The 16,201-nt window shown below is 39.9% G+C and overlaps 2 protein-coding genes across 2 annotated transcripts in view; both read right to left on the bottom strand.

The window, feature by feature from the left end:
• Positions 1-2,298: 2,298 nt before the first annotated feature.
• On the bottom strand, positions 2,299-3,142 carry LOC128304249 (EEF1A lysine methyltransferase 2). Its single transcript, XM_053041408.1, has 2 exons — positions 2,867-3,142; positions 2,299-2,799 (listed from the first exon to the last, which is right to left on the bottom strand). Exons 1-2 carry the CDS (start codon positions 3,072-3,074, stop codon positions 2,339-2,341), a joined length of 669 nt encoding a protein of 222 aa, XP_052897368.1. The 5' UTR covers positions 3,075-3,142; the 3' UTR covers positions 2,299-2,338.
• Positions 3,143-5,228: 2,086 nt separating this feature from the next.
• LOC128300897 (ataxin-2 homolog) overlaps positions 5,229-16,201 on the bottom strand; it is a 55,034-nt gene continuing 44,061 nt past the window's right edge. The window contains exons 2-5 of the mRNA XM_053037145.1: positions 15,135-15,573; positions 11,755-11,892; positions 11,259-11,444; positions 5,229-8,651 (exon numbers count right to left, since the gene is read on the bottom strand). Coding sequence (XP_052893105.1) covers positions 8,629-8,651; positions 11,259-11,444; positions 11,755-11,892; positions 15,135-15,573 — 786 coding nt within the window. The 3' untranslated portion in view covers positions 5,229-8,628. The remainder of the gene's footprint in view (positions 8,652-11,258; positions 11,445-11,754; positions 11,893-15,134; positions 15,574-16,201) is intronic.

Below are 16,201 nucleotides of genomic sequence, written 5' to 3' on the forward strand. Positions count from 1 at the left end.
AGACACACCCAGTGATAGTTCCAGCACCACATCGCAATGCTTTTTTGTCGGAACAGTTTCTCTAAACGCCATCAACCCTCGGAGTTCGAATCTGTATTTACATGTTGAATTTGTGTAGCTGATGGTATTGTTTGTGTAGTTTTTGTGGCACTAAAGGCCGTGAATGAAAAATACATGTACGTTTTGCACGTAGCGTTTTTTAGCGCAGCGGTTGCACGAGGCAAGCTTTTATTTGAAAGAAAGGAGTGCACTGCCCTATTACACAGGCAGGTATACTCATGATGCTGTATCTCTTCCACCGGGTCTGCAGGATTGCACACATTCTGTTATAATATTATTTCATTTGTCCCTATTGGTCTTATTCTTGACGAAATGACTTTTTGTGTAATATATTCATATGGCATGAAAGCCAAAACAACGCACAAGTTACCAACATCAGCTATATCAATGCACACAGTTGTTGGCTTAGAATAGAAATGAAATGAAATAGGAATAAAATGAAATACATGTACGTTTTGCACGTAGCGTGTTTTAGCGCTGCGGTTGCACGAGGCAAGCTTTTATTTGAAAGAAAGGAGTGCACTGCCCTATTACACAGGCAGGTATACTCATGATGCTGTATCTCATCCACCGGGTCTGCAGGATTGCAAACATTCTTTTATAATACCATTCCATTTGGCCTTATTGGTCTTATTCTTGACGAAATGACTTTTTGTGTAATATATTCATATGGCATGACAGCCAAAACAACGCACATGATACTAACATCAGCTATATCAATCAGACAGTTGTTGGCTTAAAATAGAAATGAAATGAAATAGAAATAAAATGAAATACATGTACGTTTTGCAGATAGCGTGTTTTAGCACTGCGGTTGCACGAGGCAAGCTTTTATTTGAAAGAAAGGAGTGCACTGCCCTATTACACAGGCAGGTATACTCATGATGCTGTATCTCTTCCACCGGGTCTGCAGGATTGCAAACATACTTTTATATTATTCCATTTGTCTCTACTGGTCTCATCCTTGACGAAATGACTTTTTGTGTAATACAGGAACGATGACACACCTGTGTTACTTCGGTTTGCAAAACATTAAACATTTTCTAATCCTCGGTTAGTTGATAACACATCATGGATATGTTTCTAGCCTATTGCCGATTCGATGCAGTTTTTCGAAGGAGAAAGGTTTTCCAGAAAGGTTCATTTAATTTATGCAGCGAACCAGGCGATTTTTAGAAACATTACATTAAAATAAGTTAAAAACAAATGTTTTATGTGACATTGAAGGTATTTTCGACCAATTTTCACCATTTTGCTTAAATTTTGTGCTATAAACTAGCTCATCTGTCAAATTTTCAAAAACCGCGTATCTCCTAATCCGCCTATAAGAGGAACCGCGTATCTCGGGGACTGCTTGTACATCAAAACGATTACCGGGTTGTACACCATCAATTCTGCGCATTGTACGCGATTTGTTGACGAAGAAATACAACAGCAATACGTTTTCCACTTCATTACACCATTGTTGCTTTTTTTGCTCTACAGTCGTCTTCCAAACAACACAGACACATAGGACAATTCAATAAAGCGCTAGAAACATTTGCACATTCAGCCATAAACAAGTTCAATTCTATAAATAGCTAGCAGCTTGCATTATTAGGACTGTTCAAGGTTTTATTGGGGAAAGATGACCGAAGGAAAAAAGCGTCACAAAAAAAAGCTGAGGAAAAAGCGGCACAAAAAATAATTTTTGCTGCGGCACAACTTTTTGTACAGCGGTTGATGTTTTGTGCCGCCATGACAGTTGGTCCGATGAGGTGTTATTAAGACGTCTTTCCGCGGTCCTTTCGTCCCCGAAAAGACCGCGGAAAGACGTCTTTTCATGTGACGTTTTGGAGCATGGGTTCTTTCCGGAGATTGCCGAAGTATGACGTTTTCCGAAGATTGACATAACCGATCTCAACGTGGCACGGTGGGATATCACATGGTCCAAAACGTTGGAAGAGAAATCTATACGGGAAAATCAGGTTGACAACGGTAATGTGATGTAAATGGCGTGCTGACACTAGAAACAGGTAGATGATTAGATTTGCCACAAGTGAAACTACAGAAAAATCAATGGTCTATTCTGGAAAATTTGCATATTCTCAGTGTTTGCATGTTTTAGTTGGCAACACTTCTCAAGAGGGGCGGCAACTTTCAAAATTACTGCAGTTTGAAATCAGCATTATTTGTCTGCATTTCATAGTTTTGCTCGCACCAAATTTGCTTATAAACTTGCTAAACAGTCTTCTGCAAAACTTTTTATATTTCTCACGTAAACCCAGCCATATTACAATCAAGTTTGATTCTTCACAAACACAATCGACGTTACAACACTGCCCACTTTACCGCCAAACTTAAACGTCGGCGTTGGTATTACCGTTCGTAGTTGGAATAAACCTGCGAAACTTTTAACCAGTTCACATTCGGTCCAGTTGCAAGAGGTAAGTATGAAAAGACCATCATCTTTTAGCATCCGATGCACGTTGGTGATGTAGCTTGTTCGCATCTGCTTCGAATCCTCTGGATGCAAACTGATAGCATCGTACGTGCCTTTATCGTGTACCACCTTAAACTTTCCCAAAGCCGTCACTTCCGGTTCCGACATCAAATCCACCACCTTGTAGCTGATGTTAAGGTCCTGATCTTTACAAATCGCCTTGGACAGTTCGATTGCTTTGGGGGAGTAATCGATACCGGTCAGATCTGTGTACCCTTCCCGGGCTAGCTCGATCAACATCATACCATTGCCACAACCTGGAAAAGCAAAATTTGGCTCATAGCGCTATCTGACGAGTTCTTGTTTTGGCACCATTCTGCTTACCCAAATCAATGATTGAATCGTCCGCTTGGATCTCATCCTCCTGTCTAGCAATCCAGGTAATGATCCGATTTTGGCTATCCTCGTCGAACCAAACCTCACCGACATCACCGTGGTCGCGATAGTTTTCTATTTCGCGCGTGTAGCTCGTCTCCCAGAAGTCCTTTGTTCCAAGCTCCGATCCTTCCAGTTCCTCAATTTGTTCGCTCATTTCACGTGTTTTATTATAATGATTTCGAATAGTTAACTTTAGTTCACCAGCAGATGCGGCTAGGAAAATTAAACCCTGCGTTGGAATGATTAGCAGACGGTTTGTTTATAAACATACAAACGTCAAATGACATCCGGCATGCAGAAAGGGCTCAGTTGCACGAGGACTACAAAAGGTTCAATATTTCCAGTAAAAACTGTTATTTTCCAGCGGTATACGTACAGTTTGCATCGGAAATGGAAAATGTGAATTTAAATAATTGAAAGTAACTCGAGAGATTCAAGAACTAATGTTTTCACAAACAGCAGCATACAGTGAGCGCAGTACAAACCTGGACATGGTGTTGTCATAACGTTTTCTGCACTCAAAAATCCCGTTGTGATCTCAGATTTCAGAATCTAAATTAATTTGAATTTCTGAATCTGAATTCAATTGAATTGATTCATGAAATTTTAGATTAATGATTTTATGGTATTAGTTTTTTAGACAGAGGACAGAGGAAATTACACTAGCTATGTTTGTATTTCATTTGAAAATTATTGAGTAGTTAAGAAAACGCCTGAAACATTGTATTAATAACAGGTTGGCTGATAAGTTCCCGGTCTGACACATAGATGACGCCGCTAATATTAAGTTCATATTATTTTTATATAGCACCAACCTTCAAATGATTCGTGTCAAAATTTGATGTCTGTATGTCAATTAGTTTGTGAGACAGAGTGTCTTTTGTCAAGCAACTTTTGTTATTGTGAAAAAAATGGAAAAAAAGGAATTTCGTGTTTTGATAAAATACTGTTTTCTGAAGGGAAAAAATACAGTGGAAGCAAAAACTTGGCTTGATAATGAGTTTCCGGACTTTGCCCCAGGGAAATCAACAATAATTGATTGGTATGCAAAATTCAAGCGTGGTGAAATGAGCACGGAGGACGGTGAACGCAGTGGACGCCCGAAAGAGGTGGTTACCGACGAAAACATAAAAAAAATCCACAAAATGATTTTGAATGACCGTAAAATGAAGTTGATCGAGATAGCAGAGGCCTTAAAGATATCAAAGGAACGTGTTGGTCATATCATTCATCAATATTTGGATATGCGGAAGCTCTGTGCAAAATGGGTGCCGCGCGAGCTCACATTTGACCAAAAACACCAACGTGTTGATGATTCTGAGCGGTGTTTGCAGCTGTTAACTCGTAATACACCCGAGTTTTTGCGTCGATATGTGACAATGGATGAAACATGGCTCCATCACTACACTCCTGAGTCCAATCGACAGTCGGCTCAGTGGACAGCGACCGGTGAACCGGCTCCGAAGCGTGGAAAGACTCAAAAGTCCGCTGGCAACGTAATGGCCTCTGTTTTTTGGGATGCACAAGGAATAATTTTTCTCGATTATCTTGAGAAGGGAAAAACCATCAACAGTGACTATTATATGGCGTTATTGGAGCGTTTGAAGGTCGAAATCGCAGCAAAACGGCCCCATATGAAGAAGAAAAAAGTGTTGTTCCACCAAGACAACGCACCGTGCCACAAATCATTGAGAACGATGGCAAAAATTCATGAATTGGGCTTCGAATTGCTTCCCCACCCACCGTATTCTCCAGATCTGGCCCCCAGCAACTTTTTCTTGTTCTCAGACCTCAAAAGGATGCTCGCAGGGAAAAAATTTGGCTGCAATGAAGAGGTGGTCGCCGAAACTGAGGCCTATTTTGAGGCAAAACCGAAGGAGTACTACCAAAATGGTATCAAAAAATTGGAAGGTCGTTATAATCGTTGTATCGCTCTTGAAGGAAACTATGTTGAATAATAGAAACTAATTTGGACAAAAAATGTGTTTTTCTTTGTTAGACCGGGGACTTATCAGCCAACCTGTTATATTATATCAATGGGAATTTAATTAGAAATGGGAGATCGAGGTGATCCCAATCGAATCTATAAGTGATCAATAATTTTTGAGAAATTATAAATCTTTCAGGATTCATGAATCTTTGATAATCAAATTACAGTCGATTTATAATTTGGATGACTCCTCTCTGAATGTTTCTTCTCAAATAATTCATTGAGCGCAACACTAACATTTTGCCTAAATTACTATACAGCCTCTTTCATACGTGCACATTTTTCGGATTATAAAATGCAAACCAAAACACAGCCTCGTACAACATATCACAAAAGAATATGTTTTATTAAGAAATTTGATATTTGAATTTTCATGTTTCTGCTGCTGCTGGCCGACTCGCTCGATCTCTGTGCGTGTGTGTTTGTGTGTAATATGTTTCTATTGTTTATGCTACAGTTATTGTATTTTGTGTGTTGTTTGTTTCTATATAATTTATACCCCGTACGCTCAATAATACGGAAGAAAACGATTAACGAAGAGCGGTTGACAGTTATGTATGTTGCTGTTTGCTGTAAACGAGCCACACTTGCCCGGGTAGTAAAAAAAAGATCGATACAAAATCACAAAATTTACTTGCTAATTTACGAGTGTAATGAATGAAACATTAATCACAAAACGTTAATAGTCGCTTACAGTTGTTGTTTTTCAATTCCAAACACATGATTCCAATTGTGTTCCATACCGAACCGTTAACACATTTCGAACGTTGAAGCGATGCAATTTAGAAACGGAAAAACATGCAAAACCAATCCAACACACAATTCGTAAAAAAGTTAAGCTTGAAATTGTGGATATCTTTGCCTTCGCTTTTGAACTGTTCCGTCTGCTTTGTTTTACTGTTTAATTGTTAATTGCTAAGAATATCTGTATAAGTTTCTCTTCCTTTGTTTGTTTTTTTTTGCTTCCTAGTTAAGTGTGAACTACCGCCTGCTTGCCATCTTCAGTTGAAGCTGACCGTTGTTTTCTTTGTTCTTCATTCTGTTACTCCTTCTGTCTGTAGTTGTGTGTGTTTGTGTGTGTGTATATATATATTTATCTAATTTATATTGGCCTTTACATTCTGTTAATGGTTTTGGTTTTCCAACTGTTGCATTTCCACTTTTTTCTATTACTTGGCGGCTCTGTTATACTTCTTCGCTATTTTCATTAGTAGTTTAATCTGTATTCTTTTCTGTTGTTATTGAATTTTTAATTGAGGAGCGCTCTCTACAACTGACAACACACTTATTATTATGTTCGTTTGCTTCATTCCCGTTTAAAATTTTCCATTTTATTATCCTTGTTTGTTATCCTTGGAAGGAACAGCAACGAATGAACTTTCAACGGTTTTTTTGTGTTTTTTTTGCGAATGTTTCTGTGAGTACTTTTGCTGATGGACTGTTGGACGCCATTTAATAAACAGTCCTTTCCTTTTGTTTTGTGGGTTTTTTTTTCTTTCCTGACGTTCGGCCTTCGCATACGCACAATATTTCTTAACTTGCTATCGATAATCGGTTTACTTTCGAGATGAGTACATCAAACATACAAGATAGTACAAGACCACAGCAGCTTACGGCGATTAGTGATGGAAAGTGCGCATGCAGTATTGCAGCTTCATGCCCCATCCAGCGTGTATTACCTTTCCCTCCGTTCCATTCTCGGTCGATTCTTTCTTCGTGAAAAATGGCGCCATGGTTTAGCCTGGCCTTCGGTTCCAATATTTACGTGTACGTGTGTTTGCGTTAATGTCAGCGTGTGTGTGCTTAATCTATGTTAAAATGTTCAACAAACAGCAGAAAGATGAACGGTACAACTGGTACCATCTGTACGCGCAGAGCATGTGCAACGGAAGGAAAATGATACCAACTTCCCGAAGAGAGTTCGCCTACGGAAACGTATTGCATTACACGGTTTAGATTTGCCTATGCCTATGCTGCATGTAAATGGATTTTATTAACTTTTTTTTGTTGTGTATGTTATTCTTCTCTCCCTTTTGCTTCGTTTTTTTAAATGTTTCTCCTACAAAAACGGAACGACGAGATGTTTAGTTTATTCGTGTTAGTTGATGCGATCAAGAGAAAGGATTTAACGCTGCATTTAATTCCGATGTTTGTTGCTACTGCAGTATCGGTTTTTTTTGGCACTCTGCATCAGCATAACAGAGAACTTTAAAAAAAAATCACCTCGTTTGCCAGTGTCCATGAAAGTGCGTAAGGATATTCCATCATTGTCGATAAATTTCGCTACAAGGAACTACGAAGGAGCGGTCGAAAAAGGGTTCTGTTCGTCTGTTTTGCTTGTAGTGTGTATAGCTGTGTATATACTATTTCTTCCTCGTTTTCCCTTTTGATGTGTGCTGTTTGTTTTTGTTTTCCTTTTCTCTTCTTCTATGTTACACCGCTCTTTGATTGTGTCTGTCTGAGTTGCTTTCCGTTTTTTAATACTTTTGTTTATACTTCTGAACGATGAAACTTTTTCTGTTGTTGCTTTCATTTGTTTTGTCTTGTTTTTATTTATCTGCAAAATATTCGCTTTCTTACACTTACACACACACACACATACTAAACGATACTTGATCATCGTGAACCGTTTTTTTTTGTTGTTTGGAAAGGGCTGGACACATTTGACGAATGTCTCGATGCGCTTAAACTCGGGGATCGATTAGATGCTTTTAGGCTGCAGTCTTTCGACCTGTTGCATACGGCTGCATGCAATTTGAGGTTGATCATGTATAATGGGGTCTGTTTATTTTCTCTTTCGCCGGTCGCAATGGCGTAGCTGTGTGAGTGTGTTTATTATTTTTATTTTATTCCTGATTTTGTGTTGTTTGATCACCTCCCGTGATAGGGAGCGAGAGAATCTTTCAAACTGAACCACCTATTTAACAATAAAGTGTAACCCTCAGTATACAGCCGAAGCGTCGAACCTTTCCCTTTGAGGGTTAGTTTCTGCGTATAAACACTTTTTTTTTATTTCATTTGTTTAGCTTTACGGAAATCATCCGAAACGAGTGTGTCGATCGAGTCTGTTGCACTGTTTGCTGCCAGTAAAGTTGTGAAAACTGTGTCATTTTGGCACTGAGAATCGTACCACGTATGTAATGCAATTACTTAATAATCTTCACACCATCGACTAATCGTTACGTGTAAAACTCTTTTGTTTTTGCCACTAATGCTAGGCTGTATGTAGTTTTGTTTGCATTTGTTTTGTTGTTTGTGTATTCCGTTGAGTTCGAGCGTTGTGTGTGTGTGTTTGTTAGTCTGTTTGTGTGAATGATAATGCTCTCGGCAAAACTGCTTAATAAATAACGCTACCGAACCCAGCACCGTCCACGAAGAAAGAGGGGAATGGGTGGGAAACCGAGGTACGGTGGCGTGGAAAACAATGCGTCTCCATTTGGGAGGGAAGTTTAGTTTGCACAAAACACATAAAAAACATCTTTTTTTTCTTTTTCCATCGCAGTAGTAAGTGACAAATTATGGAGGGGTGACGCCAATCTTGCCTTAAGATTTGGTTCCGTTACGCTGCGTTAATTTAATCCAAGAAGATGCAACCGATGCCGTGCGATCCTGGGACCGTGGGGTGGAAGGATCAGCATTTTACCGTGCTGCTGTGTCGCCGTTGCACCGATCAGAGAACTGAGAAGTAGAATTGTTGATGGCATGTGCAGTTGTGCATTTACTGGCGATTTTTACGGACACCTAGGGAAGTAGGAAACGAAAACACAAAAAAAAAATAGAGAAGAAAGAATTAGTAAATTGAAACCCATATTTGCGTTGTTAAGTGTAAACAGTGCTGCATTCGAGACAATGCTGCGTGATGTCACTATGTATGGAAGCTCGTTCAATGGTTAACAATAAAACAGGGTAATGTGGAAAATTTACATAACTAGTTTACTAGTACACAGTGCCACAAGCTGGCTTTAGTATCTGTAGTAAATGCGTCAGGTTTAGTTGTGAAAAAGAGGTTTTGTTGTTGAACACTTCTTTTTTTTATTTAACATTCTTTCCATATTATCCTGAGAGAGTCGCGTCAACTGCTTCTTTCTCCCGTTTGCACGGTTTTTTGTTTTGCAATGTATTTTTCGTGTGTGCTTTATTTTTGTAATAGAAACTATAGTTGTTTTTTTTTTAAATAATATTTTGAATTCGTATTATCTTTTACAATGGGCCATTTTAGTTAATTTTTTCTGTTAACAATGTTAACATATGTCAAAATTTCATTTTAATTGTCATTTTTGACCTGCACAGATAATCAGAAATCCGGTTAAATGGCACCCGGATAATCCGCGCAAATTGCAAATTACAGATGTTTTTCAAATTAAATATATAAATTAAATAAATAAATTAAATACTAAATTAGTACCGATAATTTGTCGGAGTGTTATGATTCAATGGACTTAAAATAATCAGTAGCTGTTCTCTGTGGAGGTTACTAGAGCTTTTAAAGTTTTTTTTTGTATTTATGATTAGACGAGTGGCAAATATTAAACCAATGACCGCTGTTTGTAATTTTATGCATATACCGCATAGATTGCAACGATGCATAGATTTAAGAATCTTCATTATATAAGTTAAAATAAATAATTAATTAATAAATAATAATCTGTTAATTAATTAATAATAATCTTAAAGTTTATATTCGAATGCCTGCGGAATTTTTCACAGCGCTCCGTGAAACCCGCTGTTAAAATGCATTTTTAGTGTTTCGTTTCACTTATTATAGATGAAGTGTACAATTAGTATTTATCCAAAAATAGCCCAAATATTTCCGTTTTTGACTAGTTAAGTATGTCTTCAGCGGTAAAATTTGGAAAAAATGTATTTTCATATCTGCCTCAGCGACTAGAATCATAGTATTCTACGAGGTTATAAAAGGTAAATTCAATTTACAGATTAGTACTAAGGTGCTATTTGGGCTCTCCGAGTACCGGCCTTTCGACCCGAAGGTGGCTTTCAATCCAATCGTGATAAGCAGATTTTATTTTGCATTTTGTAAGTAAAAAAGCGACTTAGGTTTATTAAATTATTGATAAACGGGTTGAGAAACAAAAAAAAACACTTTTACCAATTTTAAATACGACATAGAAGCTTTGATTGAATGGAAAAGCATTGGTTTGTTTATAATACCAATTTGCTTTTCACTTTGGTTTGGCACATTTCCATTTAAGGCACGTTATCGTCCGTCTAATTTAGGTGTCATGTGTTTGTATTCTATTAATTCTATTACAGAAATGTCTAATGGAAGGTTGGAATGGGTTATGGTTAATAATGCTTATAAATCTGGTTTCTTTAATCTTTTGCACGAGCTCTTGCATTGAGATGATGACGTAAACTTAAAGTTACAACAGATACAAAATACTGCATTGCAAAGCGCTCAACTGTTAGCAAAGCAACACAGTAACTCAAAGATAAAGCACACGCTTTTGTTGTGAATTTATGAACTAAATTAGCACCCTTAAAGTGTAAAATGCTTCATCAAAAACCATATCACGCCGGTGCGAAACAAAAGGTGCTTAAGTGCAAGGGTAAAACGCTTTTTTTTTGTTTTTACTTCCGTTGCACTACTGAATGTTCTTTCATCTTCATTTACTGATGGGTGATGGGGTAACAAAATGCCTTGGCAGGAAAATAGTTATTTTTTTGTTCCATTTCTCTAATACACCAGACAAAACCACACCACACTAAAACACGTCCAGCAGCAGCTGTGTATACTGGGCATTAAATTTACGGCTACTGCGGGCGCCATATTCTCACCGGTTCGGAAGCATGTTATTCGCCGTATGGTATCGTGGTACATAGAGTAACATAACCACCGCCGCTAAGAGACGCTAAGATACATGAACCCACCCGGGTTTGGGGCAGAACCGGGATGAACCGTAACAGGTGACCAAACCGAAAGATCGAAAGGTTGGTTGGAAGCCATCGCTAGAACTAGGATGCGTTGAGTTGCTTCTGCTTGTTGTGCAGCTTTAGGAACCGTTTAAGCTTTCGCACTGGCCCATTTGACGTATGCCCACGCAGAGCGATGGTTGGCAATGGTTGTAAAAAGGGAGCAAAGTGGTTGAAAAAGAATGATAAGATTAAAGAGCAAAGCTCTGGAGCCGTAATGGCCGTCTGCCGTTTATTTTTATACGGAACACAAACAAAAGAAAAAAGGGAGTGGATAAAAACCCGGATATGGTTGTTTTGTTTGTTTGGGTGCTCCAGTACGGTGCGTTTTTCGACCACCGGGAGCGAAACCATTTTTCATTTTCAACCCCAAAAACCTGTAAATGAAGGGACTGGGGATGCGCGTGGAACATTTACCTTTCTCCTTCTTCTCAGCCTTCGGTGGTTTGTTCTGTTTGTCTTTGGACTTGCCCTGGTTGCAGTTTTTGTTGACCACTCTCGTCGTCTGGCAGGTGGTATCGCTGGACTGCTTCAGGCTGTCCGTGCGGGACATCTGTCCGTTCGTGTCGCAATCGGACCAGGCACCCTTGTCGTAACGGCAGGCTACAGAAATGATCGTAATAAAAGTGGTGAATTATCCGGCACATTAAAGTTAAGCGTCGATCGGATAAGATCGTTGTCATCAGGGTAGGGCGAAGAAGATCTGGTCCAAGCTATGGCTCACAGACACAAAAACCTCGGAATCTCTGGACGGAAAACGGTAGTTTGAGTGTGCTTTTCTCTCACTCGCTTGTCACATTAAATAGCTAAAGGATCCTGATTTAAACGCGTGACCCTTTTTGTACACATTTTTGTTTTCGGTACAATAAATGTAAAACACATATTGCTCTTATTATACCGCCCACCAACTCACCTTTTTTGCATTTCTTCTCAATGGTACGGGTCTGAACGCAGGACGATTCGCCCTTTTTCAGCGAAAGGGTTCGGGAACGTTTGTTGGTGGTAGCGTCACACTCGGTCCACGGTCCCTTGGTGTAGCGGCACTGGGAGTCTGCCGTGGGCGAGGCGTCCATTACCAGCACAGAATGTCGATCATGTTTGTGTTAGCATAGGCATGGCAGGTGAAAAAGAACGAATAAAGAACAGGCGAGATAAAAAGAAAAACAGGTCAGAAATTAATGTTAATCCATTATTGGTAGCACACCTTTGTGAAAGATGGCCAATTACCGTTGTCACTATAAATGTTTATTAGTTGTTAACTGTTTACTTTTGTTAGTGTAACTAATACAATACCACGCTGAAGAAGAAATAATGTACTAGATGTATGAAATGGCAAACTGAATGCAGTAGTGAAATACACACACAAATACTCACTCAAATCATATGAAATCTTGCTCTAAGCAATACGAATAACCACACAATGCTTCCTTTTATGTCGAACGTATTGGGGTTTATGTAATGGCAACATAACTTACAGATAAAATTAATATTGAAATGTGTATTTTTTAATGCAAACCTCTGGCTCTGTAACGTACAACTAGTTGCATGAGAAAATCAACGTACTGTGGAGCGCCGATTATCCGGGTGCCTTTTAACCGGGTGTCTGATTATCCGTGCAGCTTGGAACACAGCTTGGATGACAGTTCCAAAGGCAATTTGACATATTTCGGCCACACCGTTGACGGAAGAATTGAAAGCCCCTATGACCCTATGGAATTGATCAAATGAGCTCAAATTTTTAAATAAAACAATTACGATTTCTTTTGCGACAGTAAAACACACAGAAACAATTAATTATACTCTGAAAAAAGCTACCCTATGCCTACCTTTGACACATGATTTTTATCATAAATAGGATATGCGTGTAAACACACTCAACAGAGAAAATTGTTGTACAAAAGAATAAGAAACTTATATTATAAAACCATTTCCATTAATTCCGTCTCTAAAATGCAAACGAATATTTCGTTCTAAGCACATAAGTGCGTCACCCATATTGGGTGACGAGAGCACTGGAAACATTTTGCGTCACCCATATTTTGGATGACGCGATACGGAATGTGTTAAGCAAAATGTAAGTGTTAGAATTATATCTATAATAGTTTGTTATTATTTTGTCTTAAAATTATAATTTCAATTCATAGGCTTTAAGTAAAAAAAAGCTACGATTATTAATGCAGTATCCTGTATTAGTATCCGGCATTGGTCACACAAGGCATTGGTATGGATAAATGATTAAAACTTTATCCGGAATTTGCATTTAAAATTTGTTGTCGCAATGTTTATTCATGCCCTAATCTAATCCAATGGATTCGTCCGTAATACTGTATCTAAACTAACAGACAGTAAAATTTCCCATCACTTATGAATGCATTGCTGTAAAAAGGATGAGCAAAAATGGTTCTGCCCATAATGAATTCAGCTGCATGCATGCTACGCAAATAAAGCATCACCTGAACCGGGCTGCGTTCGGTACAAAAGCACCTGAAGCAATATGCCATTTGTAGTACATTTTATGAATTATTTGCACATTGTAAGGCAAAAACCGTCGTGCCAGACGTCCGACTGCAACGGACCAGACTGCCGGACAAATGGGGCGCCATTTTGTGCAAATCAAAAGACTCGACCACGGGCTCCGGAACGTGCCGTTCCGCTGCTGGCTGTGGGACATGAAAAATGAAAATGGTAATCATAGCGCGGTGCAGCAGGACGATTTGCGAAAGCAATTTTCATCCCGCAGTGGATGCATCGTGTTGCAGTGAGCGCTCTTAGCGTTTCGCTCATTCGAGGATTTGCTTGGGTAGCTGCTGTACACACATAGCTGACCAGTGCAAAAGAAGATGAGTTCGGGGGTAGGATATTGTTGCAGCCTGCTGCACATCTCTACTCACACAACACAAATGACCATTACAAACACACATACACACGCACACGCTAGGCAGGAAAGGACAAAGCGGTCGGTAAACTTAATTTTGATTAAATTCATTCCAGAAGGTTGCCCTTTTTGGGATGGAATTCGACGGGGTGGACACACATGGGGGAGAAAACGGTTTGTGTGTTCTAGTGCCGCAAAACACAAACGTACATAGCCGCACGCAAAACAAAGGACGAGAGCGCATCACCGTTTCGTTGCCGGATTGTATGGGCAATTGTTTGAGGTTAGGACATCGACGTCCAAACTAGCCGGTTCTTGGGTATTCTGCGGCATTAGCGTCCGAATGGCGTGCGTCTAATTAGTGTCTGATCGTTGTTCGTTGCGCGTGCATGTTCAATCCTTCCACATCGATCGGCATCCTTCGCCCCAGCCCGGTGATGCGTACGAGCTTTGCGGATCAACCGAAAGTTGTGGTTTTCCCCATGTCCGAGCACGCTGCTTGTTCGAGCTGTTTGACTGCGCTGATCTACCGCACCGGGTCTTAGGTTGGTCGTTTGCCGAATGTCCTACAAACACGCGGTCGGCATTCCTATCCTCGGCGTTTTGTTGGGTCTGTTGCGTCCACTGTCGCATTAGTAGGTAATAAATTAACACGAAAACATGGGCCCACTTCAAACATTGAATTTCACACACACACACACACGCGCACAGGCTTGGTAATAAATTAACTTCGTAGAAGTGTAAATTAAAGCAAACGCTTTAAGTGGGCTTGAAAATCGGGGTCAAACTCAAACTTAACCCTAGTAGTATCATAAACAATTTTTAGTACAATTTTTAGTACAAGTTCACAACATAATATTGTTGATTTTTGGTCAGGTGTAAAAAGTGTTATGAGCATGAAAGTAATTCTTATTATGTAAATTAAAGCAAACCCTTTAAGTGGGCTTGAAAATAGGGCTCAAACTCAAACTTAGCCCTAGTAGTATCATAAGCAATTTTTAGTACAATTTTTAGTACAAGTTCACAACACAATATTGTTGATTTTTGGTCAGGTGTAAAAAAGTAAAGTAGTTCTTATTGTGTATTTTAAATAAAGCTATCATTTTTTATGTTAATAATACGTTCGACACGTTGGAAGCAAGTTAATGTGGATATTTGTACAAAGAAATAAATATTTTGTGCAAATGAGATGATACTGATGCACTGAAACAAAACAAAACCAGAAGCCAAACAGAAGCGTCGAAGGACTATCGCTAGTTGCATCGCTCCCAAGCGATGGTTAGTAGATTAGGGTTTCACTCCAGAGATTAGTAAGCACGGCACCGTAAGCCCCCTCATTCCATCAACTCGACGTTAGTTTCGTTAGTAAAGCGATCACTCCGTAGCACAGAACGATCTCGGACACAAAATGCACTTACTCGCTGCCGGCTCAGTTCTGGTCGCGTCAGTCGGTTTCACCTTTTTCTGGCCTTTGCGGCTTCCCGTACCGAGCTGCTGCTGTTGTTCCTGTTTCTGTTGCTGGAGCTGCTGCTGCTGCTGTTGCTGCTGCTGGTCTTGATGCCGCTGGTGCGAGGAGCTGTAAGGGGAAAGTTTCTCTTTCTTGTGGGGCTTCTTACCGGCGGCCGCGCTGCCTCCGTTCTTGGTGCCACGCTCGTTGCGGATCAGCACCTCCCGGTCGTCCTCCTGCCAGATCTCCTTCAGCCCATTATCGTTGACCGGCTGGGCGGCTTCGGCGGCGGCGACCGATTTCTTCGGATCGTGCGTGCCACTGCTGGATGCGGCCGGCGTGCAGTACGTTTGGGTCGGGAAGGTTGTCAGCGACACCACGGCCAGAAATGATATTACCAGAATATTCATCTAGAAAGACAAGAAATGCAGAAGAGAGAAAAGAGACAGAAGATTTTTAATATAAATTTGCTTAAATTTCATGCCCACTTACAGTAATTAAGATTTGGGAAGTTATTTGAACATTTAAATCGAATTATTTTTAGTACAAAATTGAACTGTTCTAAAAATCAACTTTGCACGTCCGCCAGAGACAATTTCTCCTTCAGTTCAGCTAAATACATTGGTTATTATTGGATCCAACTTTTGTGCCGTGCTTCGATAAAAGTGGAATGTTCGAAAACGATGCGTCCTTGACAATAGGCTACGTAACTAACCATCGTAAGCATGATGGAAGATTTTGCGCGTTGACCCTGCCCCGGCTCTGCCCAGTACCCAGTTTCTGATCTAATTTCCCACCAGACCAGCGGGGTATAGAAAGTCCCCGGCCGTGCTGGAATCACCTTTATGAGTTACTGAGCAACAGCCTACGACTATGGCCAATGAGATGATCTGATACGGCGCTAGCGTGTAACGCGACCACCATCCATTCATCTTCAACGCCTGCTGACCGGTGTGAGTTGCAAAAACGTGTCCTTTCCAACCCATAGCCCATCTCCCAACGGATGGATGAAAGGATAGCTTATGAGCGATGATGGTA

This window comes from Anopheles moucheti, chromosome 3 (genome assembly GCF_943734755.1).
Source record: "Anopheles moucheti chromosome 3, idAnoMoucSN_F20_07, whole genome shotgun sequence".
Lineage (NCBI taxonomy): Eukaryota > Metazoa > Arthropoda > Insecta > Diptera > Culicidae > Anopheles > Anopheles moucheti.